The sequence below is a fragment of the Mandrillus leucophaeus genome, unplaced genomic scaffold, assembly GCF_000951045.1.
Source record: "Mandrillus leucophaeus isolate KB7577 unplaced genomic scaffold, Mleu.le_1.0 Scaffold98, whole genome shotgun sequence".
Lineage (NCBI taxonomy): Eukaryota > Metazoa > Chordata > Mammalia > Primates > Cercopithecidae > Mandrillus > Mandrillus leucophaeus.
In genome coordinates, this window is record NW_012110696.1 from 2,495,779 (window position 1) to 2,511,668 (window position 15,890).

The following is a 15,890-nucleotide window of genomic DNA, read 5'->3' on the forward strand; positions in this document are numbered from 1 at the left end:
CCTGGCCCTGTGACCTGAGGTGGGGGCTGTGTCCCTGTGTCTACCTGGCCCTGCACCCAGTGCATTGGCTCGTATCTGCCCATGCGGCCACCTGGGCCCACCTCCTCTCCAGCATCCGCTCGTGGGTACCTAGGAGGTCCTGGAGCCCCCCAGGTTTCCCCGTGTGCCCTGGGTGGGGGTGCCCAAGCCGCAGCTCTCCGTGTCCCCTGGGTGGGGGTGCCCAAGCCGCGGGCACCCAGACCGAGCTGTTCTTCCTGCACGGGCTCATTCTGCCTCAGCCCACCTGGGGCCAAGGCTGTGGCAGACAGCTTCCCTCTGCGTTTCTCTGGTTAGGGCCGCCTTTTCTCTACTTGGCTGTACGCCCACACTTTGTAGCACAGGTGTCTTCACGTAGATTTTGAATATGGGTAAGGGTGGCCTTTGTCGTTTATCCCCTGAACTGAGAGGGCCTAGAATGCCAGGGTGTAAGGTGGCTGGCTGGGCAGATGCCTGTGGGCGCTGCTGTGGAGCCTTCTCCTGAGCCCCAGGCCCTTTTGCTCCTGCTCCTTCCTTTCCTCCCTCCCTCTCTTCCTTCTGTTTCTTCTTTCCTTGTATTTTCCTTTTCTGAAAGTACGTTCTGCCCAGCACACAGGGTTGCTTTCCAGGAAAGCTTCTTCAAGGTTGCAAGCAAGACCCCTGGTTTCCAGAAACCCGTGTGGCTGAGGCCCCGTTGTGACGGAAGGGGCTGCAGGGCTCCAGGAGGGGCCGGTTCTGCCCCATGGAAGGTGCTGTTTGCTGTCTGGTTCTTCCTGAGGAGGCTCTGAGTGGCAGGTTTTCTCACGGCACCGAGACTCTCCTGGTTTGCGTTGTTGAAGTGCGATGGGTCGTGTAGCGGGGCTTGAGAGTGTATTTTAAGGAAAACAGTAACGGAAGGGTTGGAGTTCGTGAAGAATCAGGGCTTGTGAGCCAGGCCTGCACTTCACAGCCCTGGTCTTTGCTGCTGCTCCACGGTGACGTGGCAGGAGCCCAGGCCAGCACCCCAGCCCGCGGGTGTGCACCTGTGGCCTCCGCTGCAGGAGTCTGCACGGCTGTTTGCGGAGGGGCAGGCAGCACGCGCGGCCCCACTCGCCTGCCCCGTGCCTTGTCCTGCTGTGTGCACAACTTCTTCTCTGTTGGCTGTAGAATGGGAACAGGCACACGCGAGGGGGCGGGGCGCTCCTGGGCCTTCAGTGGCCGCGTGCCGCTGCTCTCCCCCTGTCTGCATCTGAGCCAGGGTCACTGATCTTTTCTCCTCTGGACGTCCTGTGAGTGGAGCCTGGCCCCACGCTCTGCATCGGGTTCTCTTGCTCAGCCCTGTGCTTCAGAGGCCTCTGTCCGAGTGTGGCCCGCATCTCCTCGAGGACCAGTGGTGGCCTTCGGCTTCGCTGGGTTTCTCTGGTCGGCCATGGGTGGCGTGCCTGTCCGTTTCTTTCCCTTGTTTATGATGAGCTATCCTGTCTGCACCGTGTGGACAGCCTGTCCAGCTTGCTGGTCCGCGGAGCAGGCGTCCTCTCTAGGACCGGGGTCTGCTGGCCACTGTGGTCAGAGAGCGTCGGCGTCTAACCCTGGGCGTCCCCTTGCACTCTTGGATGCCGTGGCTCTGCCTTTTGCCAGCTCGGGGCATGGCGGGTGCTGCTCCCTCAGTCTGTCCTGGGTGCCCGTGGCCTTGGTTTGCATTTTTCTCCTGTCGACGAGGCTGGCTTGTCAGAACTTGGGCTTCCTCTGGGGAGGTGCCTGCCTTTTCCCCGACTTGCCTTCTCCTCGATGCCTGTGGGAGCCCAGACTGGCCGCGTGCGTGCCGAGCACCTTCCATCTGTGGCTGGCACGCTGCCCTCCCGGAGCTCTGTGCTGGCATTGTTCTCACCCTCCAGAGGGGATGCCTGTGCTGGCCGTCCCGCCACGTCTGTGCTGTCTGTCTTGTTGAAGAAGCCGCTCCTTCCCTGTCTCAGAAGGAGCTCCTCTGGGCTGTCTCCCGAAAGATCTGTGGTTTGCCTTGATGTTGGGGCTGAGGCTTCCTTGGTTATGTGAGCTGTGGGATGAGGCCTTCTCCTCTTGTTCCACGTGGGTGCCTGGTGCTGGCAGCTGTTTGCCATGGCTCTGCCGTGAAGACGGGTGTGTGCCGTGTGGGGCTGAGTCACTGCATTGCCGCCTTGTCGCACGTGCGGCCTCTGGCGTCCGTGGCTTCCCAGTGGCACTCGCTGGACTCCCTGTTGGGCCTGAGCTCCTGGGCCCTGTTATCAGAGCCGCACCAGGAGGTGTAATGTGGCTTCACAACTGTGTGGCCCTTTCTGGTTCTGTGTGTCTCTGTATGCTTTTTTTTGAGACGGAGTCTCGTTCTGTCGCCCAGGCTGGAGTGCAGTGGCGCGATCTCGGTTCACTGCAGCCTCCACCTCCCGGGTTCAAGCGATTCTCCTGCCTCAGCCTCCCGAGTAGCTGGGACTACCGGCGACTACCACCACGCCTGGCCAATTTTTGTATTTTTAGTAGAGACGGGGTTTCATCATGTTGGCCAGGCTGATCTTGAACTCCTGACCTCAGGTGATCCGCCTGCCTCGGCCTCCCACAGTGCTGGGATTCCAGGTGTGAGCCCCGTGCCCAGCCCTGTTCATTAACCCGTTATTAATTGAGTTATCTTTCTTTGATTTATGGGTCGTTCTTAATTTTGTGCTTTTTATTTTTCTGAATTACACATATTACATTTGATCAGAAGTTATTTCAGACATCTGTGAGGAAGGCTTCTTTGCTGACCTGTGAAATCCCTCAACCCCTCGGGGCCTGCTTCTCAGGCCGGACCCTCCGCCAGAGCCCCTGTGCCTAGGCCTGAAGCAGCCCCTGCCCCCCGTGCTGGCCGGTGCGGAGCTGGCTGTGTCCGCAGGTGTGAGGTGCTGCAGCCGCGGCCCTGGGCGAGCGCTGTCTGCAAAGGGCCCTGGCTGTGTCTCATACCCGTGTGCTTTCCCTGAATCCCGTCTCCGTCTACGCCAAGTTCATGGGGCTGTCTTCTGGAATTTTACAGGTTGAGAACTTGTTGCTTAGTAATCAAGGGACCATTAAGCTGTGTGACTTTGGCAGTGCCACGACCATCTCGCACTACCCCGACTACAGCTGGAGCGCCCAGAGGCGAGCCCTGGTGGAGGAAGAGGTGAGCTGAGCACGGCCTGTGCTGGGGGAAGCTGGCCCTTCCCGCGTTCCGCGCCCTGAGTGCTGAGTGCTGTTTCCCGCCGTGGTGCTTTGAGTGCGGACGTGCAGCCGTCCTGGAGCCAGAACCTGAGCATCACCACCCAGGCCGGCCTCCATGGCCGGGTCAGCGGCCACGCCCTCGAGATGTGGAATGTGGCACTTCCCCTCCGTCGTCCTCCCAGTCCCACCCCTGAGTATTGTAGGGCTGTTTTTTTCTTGGATTTTTGATCACGGTAAGATGTGCGTAACAGCACTTTATCATTGTGGCCACTGTAAATGGGCGGCTCGGCAGCAGAAACACCTGCAGAGTTGTTCCAGCATCCATCCCCAGAACTCTGTTATCCTTTAAAACACAAAATGCCTAATTTAAAAAAAAAATCACTTAGAAATATATCTGCATGGGGGACTGGACGGCTCCATCCCCAGGACCCCTGCAGGGGAGTGAGTGGCACATCCTCTGAGTGTGAGCAGATGGCATCCCGTGGCAGCCTGGGTGGGTCCACGTGCCCCTGAGGGAGACTCAGACCAAAAGGAGATGGGAACCGGCAGAGCTGCCCTCGGCATTGGTGGTTGGGAAGGGGTTTCCTGGAATGGGCAGAGGGCAGGGACCGCAGGGGCACAGGCTCTGGGACCAGGATGCTGGTGGGGCCCCTGGGGCATCCATTCCAAAGGCTCCCCAAGCTGCTCATTTGCAGTTTCTGCATTTTCCTACAGCTAGCTTACACTGCATAAAAAGTGTATGTAATGTGTACAGACAACACAGAACAGAAAATAGGAATGGTAGGGGCAGGGAGCATCTGAGCATGGCGGCCAGGCAACCCCCCAGGCCCTTTGAGCTCACGTGCCATGCACAGTACTTGTGGGTGCTCATGCCCCACACGGCACACACCCGTCTCCATGGCAGAGCCACTGGCACCTGCAGCTCTAGCACGTCCATGGGGCCACGGTTCCTCCTCAGTGAGGGCCTGGCCGGCATCTGCACAGCCCACGGTCTCAGGGCCACCTTCCCTGGCACCGAGGAAGCAGACCCTGCAAGGCCCAGGGCTTGCTATAGCCCTTCCCTCCGCACTTGCGGTTGAGACCCAGGATGGGTTGTTGAGGGCTCCCCGTAGAAGTGCTGGGGTGCATTTCCTTTTCCGGAGTGGTTCTTTGTCAACTCACTTGAAATGCGTTTGGGCTTATCTGCCTATTTGTATGAACAGACTTTTTTTTTTACTTTTTAATTTTTTTTGAGATGGAATCTCGCTCTGCCGCCAAGCTGGAGTGCAGTCGCATGATCTCGGCTCACTGCAACCTCCGCCTCCCGGGTTGAAGTGATTCCCCTGCCTCTGCCTCCGGAGTAGCTGGGACTACAGGCACCCGCCACCATGCCTGGCTAATTTTTTGTATTTTTAGTAGAGATGGGGTTTCACCGTGTTGGCCACGGCTGGTCTCAAACTCCTGACCTCACGATCCACCCGCCTCGGCCTCCCAAAGTGCTGGAGTTACAGGCGTGAGCCACTGTGCCCGGCCTGAACAGACTTTATTTTTTAGAGCAGTTGAAGGTAACAGAAAGTGGAGCTGAAAACACAGGGTGCCTTCTCACAGCCCCTCCTTCCTCTGAGCCCCTCACATCCTTGGCTCTCCTCCCAAGCTCCTTTTTCCAGAGATGGGCAGATAGATGCCGTCTCCTGCCACGCATAGCCTGTTCTCGCCCTGTGTCTTGGAACTGTAGGAGTTATTTGCGCTTTCTGGACTCGGGCCTTCTTGCTCTTGTGTCTTGCATTTGTAGCTGACTGTTCGGCCTCAGGGAGGTCATTCCTGAAAAGCAGTTCTTCCAGTGGAGGGCGCTTTATCCTGCTTTCCATCAGCTCTCATTTTCCCGTTCCCTTTAAGAAACTGTGGCCTGCCCAAGGCCATGGGCTGTCCTGCTGTGTAACTGCAGAGCCCACTTGCCCACTGCTCTCCTGCGAATCTGCAGCTGAGGGTGGAGTTTGTGTGTCTGCCGTGCATGGAGATTCACTCTCTCCTCACAGCTCTGCGGCCCCAGCCTCTGCGTCTCACAAGTGCCTCCGTACGTTTGTGAGGCTCTCCCTTGTTAACCTTGAACCAGTCGGGTGAACTTGGTGGGCAGCTTCCTCCTCCCACAGCCTTTCGCGTACCCTGGGGCTCTGGGCGTCACAGAAGCTGCTCTGGGTGCAGCCACTCTGGAGCGGGGCCCTTTTGCCAGGTGAGACACCCTTCCCAGCAAGCGGATTCGGTGCACAGCAGGTCAGTGCATTGGTGCCGACGTGCCGTGAAGCACGGGAGGCCATAGGAGATTGCAGGAGGTGAATGACTCAGTCCTCATCGTAAGGAGCGTGCCGAGGCCGAAGATGACGGAGGAGCTGGTACATGGGGCCGACTGGCCGGCGGTCATCCCGGGCACAGTGTGCGGGGCAGGCTGCTCCTCAGTCTGCTGTGCATTTTTGGAAAGCGGCACGAAAGTGATGCAACAGAAAAAATACTGTTTGTGGGGTGCAGCTTTTCCTTTGAAATGTTTGTGTTTTTCAGATCACGAGGAATACGACACCAATGTATAGAACGCCAGAAATCATAGACTTGTATTCCAACTTCCCGATCGGCGAGAAGCAGGATATCTGGGTGAGGTCCGGCGCCTCTCAGTGGCGATACCTGGCTCTGTGCGCCCTATTCAACCCCAGGCAGCATGGGCCGGGCACCTGCCACTCCGAACCAGCCTGCCTCCTCAGCCCCCTCTTCTCCACTCCCCTTTTCTTTTTTTTTTCCTTTCCTTAAGGATCACCATGACTACTACTATTTTTGTTTTTGGAGACAGGATCTTCCTCTGTCGCCCAGGCTGGAGTGCAGTGGTGCGACCTCTGCTCAGGCTCACTGCAACCTCCGGCCCCTGGGCTCAAGGGATCCTCCCACCTCAGCCTCCTGAGTAGCTGGGACCACAGGTGCACACCACCATGCCCGGCTATTATTTCGTATTTTTGGTAGAAGGTGTGGTCTCACCATGTTGCCCAGGCTGGTCTCGAACTCCTGAGCTCAAGCAGTCCACCTGCCTCAGCCTCCCAAAGTGCTGGGATTACAGGCGTGAGCCATCGCGACCGGCCCAACCTTGACTTCTTCTAATGGGGATGAATCGAGTAGCAGTCGGGGGTGTCCTGTGCAGCTGGGTCGGCCCAGAGCCTGCGTGGCTGGGTCCGCCTGAGGCTTCCCTCAGCCCCGTTTGTGCGTCTGGTCCTGAGTGCCTTGACCCAGGAGCATCCCTGCCACACCCCAGCCTTGGTGTGCTCAGCTCCCCTGCTCAGAACCAGGCCAGAGTGAGGGCTGAGCCTGAAGGCTGTGGTGTCTCCTGTGGTGTCTCCTCCCTCTTCCCTGCACCTCTCCAAGGCCATGTCCCTGTTGACCGAGGGTGACCGTGTGTGGAAGGCGTCCTGACTTAATGGTTCCTTTGACATCCCCTCACTCTGTCATTCAGCCGCCAGATGCGGCAGTTGGCCCTCCATAGTGTATTTGCCTAAGGACTGGAACAGCCATGCCATCAGCCGCAGCACATGGGCTGCACACAGACAGCCCATGGGGCCGCAGGCTGAGTCCCTGTGTCCCTTGAGGAGTGTGGAAGGATGGGGCCATGTACGTGGTCCTTGCCTGTGTTCTCGGCCCGCCCCAGTGACTGGCCATCTGCACATCCCACACGAGGACACTCCTGGCTGGCTCTTGCCCAGCCTGGGGTCCCGGTGTGAGCTCTTATTCTTGACTGGATAAGATCCTGATGCCGAAGTCATCCCCAATCCCTCCTCTGGGCTCACATAACTGGGTGCCTGATGAGAAGTCACTGATTATTCGAGGCCAGTTCTGGGAAAATCCTGAGCGGACTGAGGAGGCTGCTTCCTGCAGCTTCTGCCCTGTGCCCTACACTCTGTGTGGGGTCAGGTCTGAAAGGTGGGGCTCTGCTGTTGCCAAGGACAGGACAGGCACCTGCCCCTCGCGTAGCACACAGCAGGGTCTGTGCTGGTCCCACCAGCCCATAGATCCTCAGGGAGTGTGGGAACCCCTGAATTTTGAAAGGAACCTTTTTGTTGGTTTGTTTGTTTGAGACAGAGTCTCGCTCTGTTGCCAGGCTGGAGTGCAGTGGCACGATCTTGGCTCACTGCAACCTCCGCCTCCCGGGTTCAAACGATTCTCTGCCTTAGCCTCCTGAGTAGCTGGGATTACAGGCACCCACCACCACGGCTGGCTAATTTTGTATTTTTAGTAAAGACAGGATTTCACCATGTTGGCCAGGCTGGTCTTTAACTCCTGACCTTGTCATCCACCCGCCTCGGCCTCCCAAAGTGCTGGGATTACAGGTGTGAGCCACCGCGCCCAGCCTGAACAGAACCTTTTAATCTTGAGAACCTGGAGTCCGTTTAACACTGTCACCTGGACAGTTCTTTGTGCTGAATAAAGGTGGAGCATCCAGGCCTCCCCGCGCCGTGGGAAGCGCTGCCGGCTCCACACAGTCAAGAGATGTTTGTGTCACCATGGACTATACTCCCAGGATCCCAAGGAAGGGGCCACCCTCAGCCAGTCTCCATGTCTGCGGTGCTCCTGCCACACCCTTGTCCCCGTGGGCCCGGGCGTCACCCCTGCTCTCCCCGCAGACCCAGGCATCACCCGGCACTCCCCACGGCCCCAACGTCACCCCTGCATTCCCCGCCGGCCCCAGTGTCACCCCTGCAACTCCCTGAGTTCCCAGGCATCACCCCTGCACTCCCCATGGGCTCCGGTGTCACCCCTGTACTCCCCAAGTTCCCAGGCATTAGCCCTGTGCTCCCTGTGGGCCCCGATGTCACCCCTGCACTCCCTGAGTTCCTGGGCATCACCCCTGCTCTCCCCATGGGCCCAGCGTCACCCGTGCACTCCCTGCAGGCCCAGGTGTCACCCCTGCGCTCCCTGTGGCCCCAACGTCACCCTTGCGTTCCCTGCGGGCCCAGGCATCACCCCTGCTCTCCCCATGGCCCCAGCGTCACCCCTGCACTCCCTGCAGGCCAAGTGTCACCGCTGCACTCCCCATGGGCGTGGGCATCACCCCTGCACTCCCCTCAGGCCGGGGCATCACCCCTGCACTCCCCTCAGGCCCGGGCGTCACCCGTGCTCTCCCCGCAGGCCCTGGGCTGCATCTTGTACCTGCTGTGCTTCCGGCAGCACCCTTTTGAGGATGGAGCGAAACTTCGAATAGTCAATGGGAAGTACTCGATTCCCCCACACGACACGCAGTACACGGTCTTCCACAGCCTCATCCGTAAGTCCCGCTGGGGTGCGTGCTTGGGGCAGGACCCTGGAGCACAGGCCCCGCGTGGTTCTGGAGACCCCGCGCAGCCTGGGGCACTGCTCCCCCGGCCCCACTCCCGCCCGTCACCGTGGTTTTGACAGTGTCCCTGCGGGTGGTTTCCCCACAGCTCCCCTGCCGCCCGCCCCGCTGGTGAAATTGCGGTGCTCTGAGTGGTGGTTTTTGATCATTTTGTTTGGTTTTTGTTCTTCCCTTTGCCGCTCCCTCCTTGCTTCTGACGTCACTGATGTGTGTAGAGGGAGTGGCCTCTGGTGGTCTGTGACCTCTGCCAGGGCAGGGGGTGCCGACCCGTCTGGGGAACCGTGGGGCTGAGCGCGCTGTGCTTCTGCCGCAGGCGCCATGCTGCAGGTGAACCCGGAGGAGCGGCTGTCCATCGCCGAGGTGGTGCACCAGCTGCAGGAGATCGCGGCCGCCCGCAACGTGAACCCCAAGTCTCCCATCACAGAGGTGAGGGAGGCAAATGTGAGCCCCAAATCCCCCCACAGGGGAGGGAGGCACACGTGAACCCCAAGTCTCCTATCACAGAGGGGAGGGAGGCACACGTGAACCCCAAGTCTCCTATCACAGAGGGGAGGGAGGCACATGTGAGCCCCCAATCCCCCCACAGAAGGGAGGGAGGCACACGTGAACCCGAAGTCTCCTATCACAGAGGGGAGGGTGACACGTGGCTGTGCTGCTTCGTCCAGACCCTGCATCCTGGGGGTCCCTGCCCTCCTCAGTGTGGAGCCACAGGCTCTTGAGGGCCCTCCTGCATGGGCAGGGGCACCACCTCAGTCCAGGACCGAGACCCCGCGGGCACGCTGGGGCCATTGCCAAGGTCTTCACACTCTGCATACGCTCTTCTGGCTTCCTTGAGTTCTGTGGGCGCCTTTGTGGATTCTTCCCCTGACTGGGTGGCATGAATTGCTCCTGCGTCTGTTTCTCAGGTTTAGTGTCTAGGCCAGCTCAGCTGGCCCTCAGCTCTGGGCGTCCTGGAGTGACGTGAGTTGCTCCTGCGTCTGTCTCTGGCCCTCAGCTCTGGGCGTCCTGGAGTGGCGTGAGTTGCTCCTGCGTCTGTCTCTGGCCCTCAGCTCTGGGCGTCCTGGAGTGGCGTGAGTTGCTCCTGCATCTATGTTTCTGGCCCTCAGCTCAGCTCTGGGCGTCCTGGTTGCAGTGGTGTCAAGGCTGTGCCCGGCCAGGGACCGCTCCGGGTACCGGTGGCTGCCGGCAGCATCCGGGCCTGGGGGCTGGGAGACTGAGGCCCACGGGGCCGCATGCTTTGTGGAGGTGTGAGGCCTGGGAGGCAGTAGCAGTGTTAGCTGGAAGATGCTTTCATGAAAGTCTTTTTTGACCCAGCCGTGGACAGGTGTACCATCTCTATCGCCAGATCCTCGAGGCAGAGCAGACACGCGGCCCGGCCCCCACTCACGGGGAGCAGGCAGGCCCCTGGGCATCCCAGCTCAGGGCCCAGTCAGGACACGCAGGGACCCTCGGCGGCCCTCGTAGGGGTCCGCGTCCAAGGACCCAGCACTGTTGGCTTCTGCTTTTTGTCCCCTTTTCAGCCCTTGGGTCGTTTCCACTCCCTGGTAGCTGGAAGCCAGACCCTCCAAGGCCACTGCGGTGGAGCTGACCCAGGCGGTGGGTGTGGAGCATGGGGAGGGAAGGTCAGAGCTGCTGCCCGGAGTCCCTGGCTGAGGACAGGACCCTGTGGGAGGAGGAAGGTTTGGGCTGAGTGGAGAGTTTGCAGTTCCTTTGGGGCCACTTGGGTATGGAGACCTGGGAGCAGGGGAGTGCTGGGAAGCCCCGTGCAGACAGGGAGAGGCTGTGGTCCCCTCCCTGGCGGCCACTGTGGTGGGCGCACTGGCGGAGGGAGCCCTGATGCCGGGTGTGGGAAGCATTTTGAGGTGTGGAGCGCTCTGAGGCGGGAGAGTTGATGTCACTGGTGGCCTCTCAGCAAGCTTCCCTGGGGGTGTCAGAGAGCGGCGGGAAGGGATCACTCTCGGGGGTCCCGCTCTTCAGCAGCCTGGGCCTCGCATCCCCTCGCTCGATGGCTCTTTCCAGAAAACGCCTGCCCACTCCCCCGGAGGTCACAGGACTGTGGCTCACAGGGAGGTGTGGCCTCTTGCACCCTCGAGTGCGCCGAAGGGATTCCTGAGGGGGCGGGAGGAGGTGCCGCTGGGCAGATGGGCAGACTCGGGCCGCTAGTGATGGGGCGGGGCCCTCAGTGCTTCTGATCTGAGTGCTTCTAGGCTGGGACCCCACGGGGACAAACGTTAGACCTCTGCTTAGGCCAACTGACTACCCCAGAAAACACAGTCCACGATGGAGCTGAGCTCACAGTGAGATAAAATACTGCCCCCAAGAGGTAGTGAGCCTCACGGGGTGGCCCCCAGAACCCAGGACCTGAAGTGATGGAACGTTTGGGCATGGGAGGTGGAGGCTGCAGTGAGCCGAGATCATGCCACTGCACTCCAACCTGGGTGACAGAGTGAGACTCCGTTTCAAAAAAAAAAAAAAGCTGGGTGCGGTGGCTCACCCCTGTAATCCTAGCACTTTGGGAAGCCGAGGCAGGCGGATTGCCTGAGCTAAGGAGTTCGAGACCGGCCTGGGCAACATGGTGAAACCCCATCTCTACTAAAATACAAAACAAATTAGCTGGGCCTGGTTGTGCATGCCTGTAGTCCCAGCTACTCGGGAGGCTGAGGCAGGAGAATTGCTTGAACTCATGAAGTGGAGGTTGCAGTGAGCTGAGATAGCGCCCACAGCTCTCCAGCCTGGGTCACAGAGCGAGACTCCGTCTCTACCAAAAAAAAAAAAAAGATGGTTGAACAGACTGGGAAGAGAGAGAAAAGGAAAAGGAACAGAATCTGCAGCCCAAGAGTCTGCAAAGCTGGGCTGGAGCGCTGAGCACCCAAGGCGGGATGAGGGGATGAGGGCTGCATGTGTGGTTTTGTTTGTTGAGTTCCAGCTGATGCTTTAGCCTGTGGGAAGTTCCTCCCTTGCACTGTGTCGTAGATCGGGGAGCAGAAGGATGAGCTCTGAGGGCACCCGTGCCATGCCTGTCCCCGACGTGGGAGTTCAGAGAACTGACCTCTGCACTTTCATCGTCACAGCTTCTGGAGCAGAATGGAGGCTATGGGAGCACCGTGCTGTCCCGAGGGCCACCCCCTCTTGTGGGCCCCGCTGGCAGTGGCTACAGTGGAGGTGAGTGTCCCGACCTGCGCCCACCACCCATCCCTCGCTCCTGCTGTGCCCCAGGCACCCACGGCACATCGGGATGGAGTCTAGGGTCCTTCTCTCCCGGGCCTCTCCTCCCACCGGAGACAACTGCGAGGTCGGGGTCCCTCAGCGCGCCCTCGGGTTCGGTGGTTCACTGGGGCTCACAGGGCTCAGCAGAGCTGGTGTCTTGGTACAGTTCAGGAGGGGGACGGGATTCGGACTAAAGCCAACCAAGGGAGGAGGCTCCAGGGCAGAGCCCAGGAGACCGGGCCCAGGCAACCAGGCGGCCTTGCTCAGGAGTTCTGTGGGAGGCAGCCTGCACCATGGCAAGACCCCAGCATAGATCACGTTGTAGTGTCTGGCACAGCCCAAGGCCCCAAGGAAACAGACACCCCTTTTGGGGATGGAAGGGGCGTCCCCGGTTCCTTCCCAGGCGCTGGGGATGAAGGGCCAGGCCTGCTGTGGGCAAGGTGAACCCTTCACTGCAGCAGCGACCCTGAGGCCGGGGTGCAGGAGCAGGCATTGGACGGCGGAGGGCAATGGGGAGACAGTTCTGCCACTAATGTGAGGGGGTCCCTTCTGCCACGTGAGGAGTGGGCACCTGTGATGGGCCTGGGTGTCCCTGGAGGGCCCTCAGCTGGTGAGGAGGGGAGAGGGCCCTGGAGACAGATGCTGCATGCTCTTGGGACTCTGTGCTGCGAGCACTCCGGAAGGTTCTGGGCCATTGAGGACGTGGCCCTGACAGGCAGGCTGGTTATGCAGCTCTGCATGGCCCTGACCCCTCCCGACCTTGCCCCCCATCCCCACTGGGGTGTGGGAGGTTTCGCCTGGGTCCTTCAGCTCTGCTTCCTAGGGAGGAGCTCAGCTCCATGTCTGGGGCACCCCGGTCCATGCAGTGTGGGTCCCGCACATGCAGGTGTGGTGGCCGGCTATGTCTCTGCTGGCTGGAGGAAGGGTGAGTCCTCGAGCTGCTGGATTCTGCAGTGCCCCATCTGCTCGGTGCTGCCAGGGGCCACCACTCTGCCTTCACGTCCAGGGTTATGGGGGCCTGAAGCTGTGGCCGTGAGGCCGGCCTATCCCCGCAGAGTCCCAGCCCCAGCTGTGCTGAGGTGGCCGCATAGCCCTTCCGCACCCAGATTGGCCACTTTCTGGGTCTCTGGAAAGGCTGAGGACAGGGTCAGACCTGCCAGTGCTGAGGCCTGGCTTGCTGCTGGGTACATGTGGGTTGGGGGCCTGGCCATACCACCTGCTCCCTGCTCTCGCTGCCTGGGCCCAGCCAGCAACCCGCGCCTGGGGAGGTGGGACCGAGCACCTGTGGGCTGCTGAGACTGTGTCTCCCTGCAGGCCTGGCCCTGGCGGAGTACGACCAGCCCTACGGCGGCTTCCTGGACATTCTGCGGGGTGGGACAGAGCGGCTCTTCACCAACCTCAAGGACACCTCCTCCAAGGTCATACAGTCCGTCGCTAAGTGAGTGTGAGGCTCCAGAGCCCTGGACCTGCCGTGTGCTCGTTCCAGGCTGCAGCCCCGGCGCTTGCTCCCTGGCTGCGGTGGAACAGCTGGTCATCAGGCCCCACAGGCGCCCCTGAGGCAGTGGGACAGTGTCACCCGCTTCTCCCAGGGAGTCGGAATGAGCCCAGCACCCCACAGAGCTGGGCAGATCCCTTTCCATTGACCGCCTGGGGGGCAAGGCCCTGCTGGGGAGACGCCTGTGCCCGCCCCTCCCTTGCTGTGATGACGCCCCTCACTCTGGGGCCTTCCTGGGTTGTTCCCGGGACTCTCTGGTGTAAACTGGGTGAAACAGCTGTGGTGGCGCCTCACTGAGCCAGTCCACTGAGTTAAAGCCCTAGTTACTCAGACTTAGGCCAGGTGGGTCCCAGCCTGTGGTGGGAGAAAGTCTTCCTCTGGGTGGGCTGTCCAAGGGCGCGTCTGTGCGGGAGTGGCCCCTGACATCGGCCCACAGGCCCGGCAGCCTCTGCTCACAGAGCACTGAGAATGTTCCAGAGTGCGGCCCCTCTGCATTGCGGGGTCCACATGCTGGCTCTTCTGGAGGAGCTGGGTGCCCGGGAGCATGCTGCACTGCTCATCTGGCCCGGTGGTCACACCAGCTCAAGGGCGTCGTGAGTGTGTGTGAGCCGCGTGCACGTGTACGCATGTGCGCGAGTGCCTGTGACTGTGAGCGTGTGAGCCGCGTGCACGTGTAAGCATGTGCGCGAGTGCCTGTGAGTGCGTGTGTGCCGCGTGCACATGTACGCATGTGCACAAGTGCCTGTGAGTGCGTGTGAGCCGCGTGCATGTGTACGCATGTGTGCGAGTGCCTGTGTGAGCCGCGTGCACATGTATGCATGTGCGTGAGCCGCCTGCACGTGTATGCGTGTGCGCGAGTGCCCGCCTGCACGTGTATGCGTGTGCGCGAGTGCCTGTGAGCCACCTGCACATGTACGCATGTGCGTGAGTGCCTGTGAGCTGCATGCACGTGTACTCGTGTGTGTAAGTGCCTGTGTGTGTGAGCTGCGTGCATGTGTAAGCATGTGTAGGAGTGCTGTGTGAGGGCCTGTGTGTGTGAGCTGTGTGCCTCTGTGTGTGCTGCATGTTTGGGTGTGTGAGCTGTGTGCCTTGTCCCTGTGCAGCTTTTTGTGGAGAGAAACTTGTTCTTAGTGGGCCGTCCTCAGAGCAGGGCGTGAGCTCACTCACACCTCTGGACGCCTCCTCTGTGACGTCTCCTGCCTGAGTTGTGACTGATGGAAGATCAGAGGCAGCGCTGTCTGGTCCCAGTGCACTGCCCACTGGGCCCAGGAGTGTGGCTCCTGCAGGGTCCTGACGGGTGGCACTGCGTGTGGAGTGCCAGCGGGGCCAACCATGGACCCATGGGGATGAGCGATTCTCCAGCATCATCTTGGTGATAGTGATGTTGGGATCAGAGTGGAAACGGACAGAGAGGATGTGGCAGCAAAGCCATATGTGAAAGTCAGCAGGAACAGTCACTTTCAGTGTCAGTAGAAAGGGATGGATGTCGGGCCCCAAAGCACCCCAGACTGGCTGGTTCCCCAGAAGACTCATGGTCTCCTCGGCCACAATGCATTGTGGGGACAGGCAGAGCGGAGTCAGCAGAGGGAGGAAGCATGTGGGGTGTCCAGGGCGCCGGGCACAGCTCCAGGATCCTCCTTGGGGGACTCCAGGCCACGCTCCCTCCCCAGCAGCTGTGGGGATGGTGGGAGCTGCTGTCTGCCAGAAGTCTAAGGCTGCAGGGGCTGGTCCTAGACATGGCTCTGCTGGGACCCGTGGGTTCCAGGCCCTAGGAGGACGCAGTTTGGCTTGAGCGGGTGCTGCTTTCATGGCGCTCAGGCGCGGCCAGCTGCTGCTTGTTAGGGGATGGTGGGAACTCTCCCCACGCCCCCAGCTGCTAGCTGAGGGCAGCCCTGCTGTTTTGATCTGCCCTCTGTTCACACCACGTGCTTGAGGCAGAGGAAGCTGCATAAACTCGTGTTTGTAAAGTTGACTTGGAAGCCACCGTGAGTTCTGGCCGGGCGCGGTGGCTCATGTAATCCCAGCACTTTGGGAGGCCGAGGAGGGAGGATCACTTGAAGATAGGAGTTTGAGGCCAGCCTGGACGACATAGCAAGACCCTGTCTCTACAAAAATAAAAAAACTAGCTGGGCAAGGTGGCGTGCCGCTGTGGTCCCAGCTACACTGGGGGCTGAGGTGGGAGGGTGGCTTGAGCCCAGGAGGTTGAGGCTGCAGTGAGCTGTGATTGTGCCAGTGCACTCCAGCCTGGAGTGAGCAAGACCCTGCCTCAATTTATAAAAAAAAGGACAGTGAGTTAATTTGTGTTTCTGGCTCTCCCCAAGGAGAAGCCCGGGAGTCAGGACCTGGGTGGCCGCGAGTCCCTGGCTGCCCTGGTGCTTGGTGTTCTCTGGAACCTGGGGCGTCGGGGCCTGAGCCCTGTGTCTGGGCCCTGGTTTCTCTCCTGTCAGTGTCCAGGGGAGCCCTAACACACACACCCCCTGGTGCACGTGCCTGAGGCCAACACAGCCAGGTGCACGGGGCCCCCGCGGGGCTGCTGGGGTGGGTGAGATGTGCGTGGATCCTGTGGCACTCAATGCCCACCTTTGCTTAAGGCGTGTCAGCTCGCTCTGGTTGCCACTGCCCCCCGTGGTACAGGATCTGTGCGGATTTCAC

General features: G+C 60.4%; 1 protein-coding gene across 3 annotated transcripts in view; it reads left to right on the forward strand.

The window, feature by feature from the left end:
* GAK (cyclin G associated kinase) overlaps positions 1-15,890 on the forward strand; it is an 85,849-nt gene that overhangs the window by 33,044 nt on the left and 36,915 nt on the right. For 2 of the 3 annotated variants that reach the window (XM_011970891.1, XM_011970892.1), the window contains 6 exons: positions 3,032-3,157; positions 5,728-5,817; positions 8,332-8,467; positions 8,850-8,962; positions 11,608-11,698; positions 13,058-13,181. In XM_011970891.1, the coding sequence (XP_011826281.1) occupies positions 3,032-3,157; positions 5,728-5,817; positions 8,332-8,467; positions 8,850-8,962; positions 11,608-11,698; positions 13,058-13,181 (680 nt within the window). Of the gene's footprint in view, positions 1-3,031; positions 3,158-5,727; positions 5,818-8,331; positions 8,468-8,848; positions 8,963-11,607; positions 11,699-13,057; positions 13,182-15,890 lie in introns of all 3 variants that reach the window. The other variant, XM_011970893.1, reaches the window with a different exon arrangement.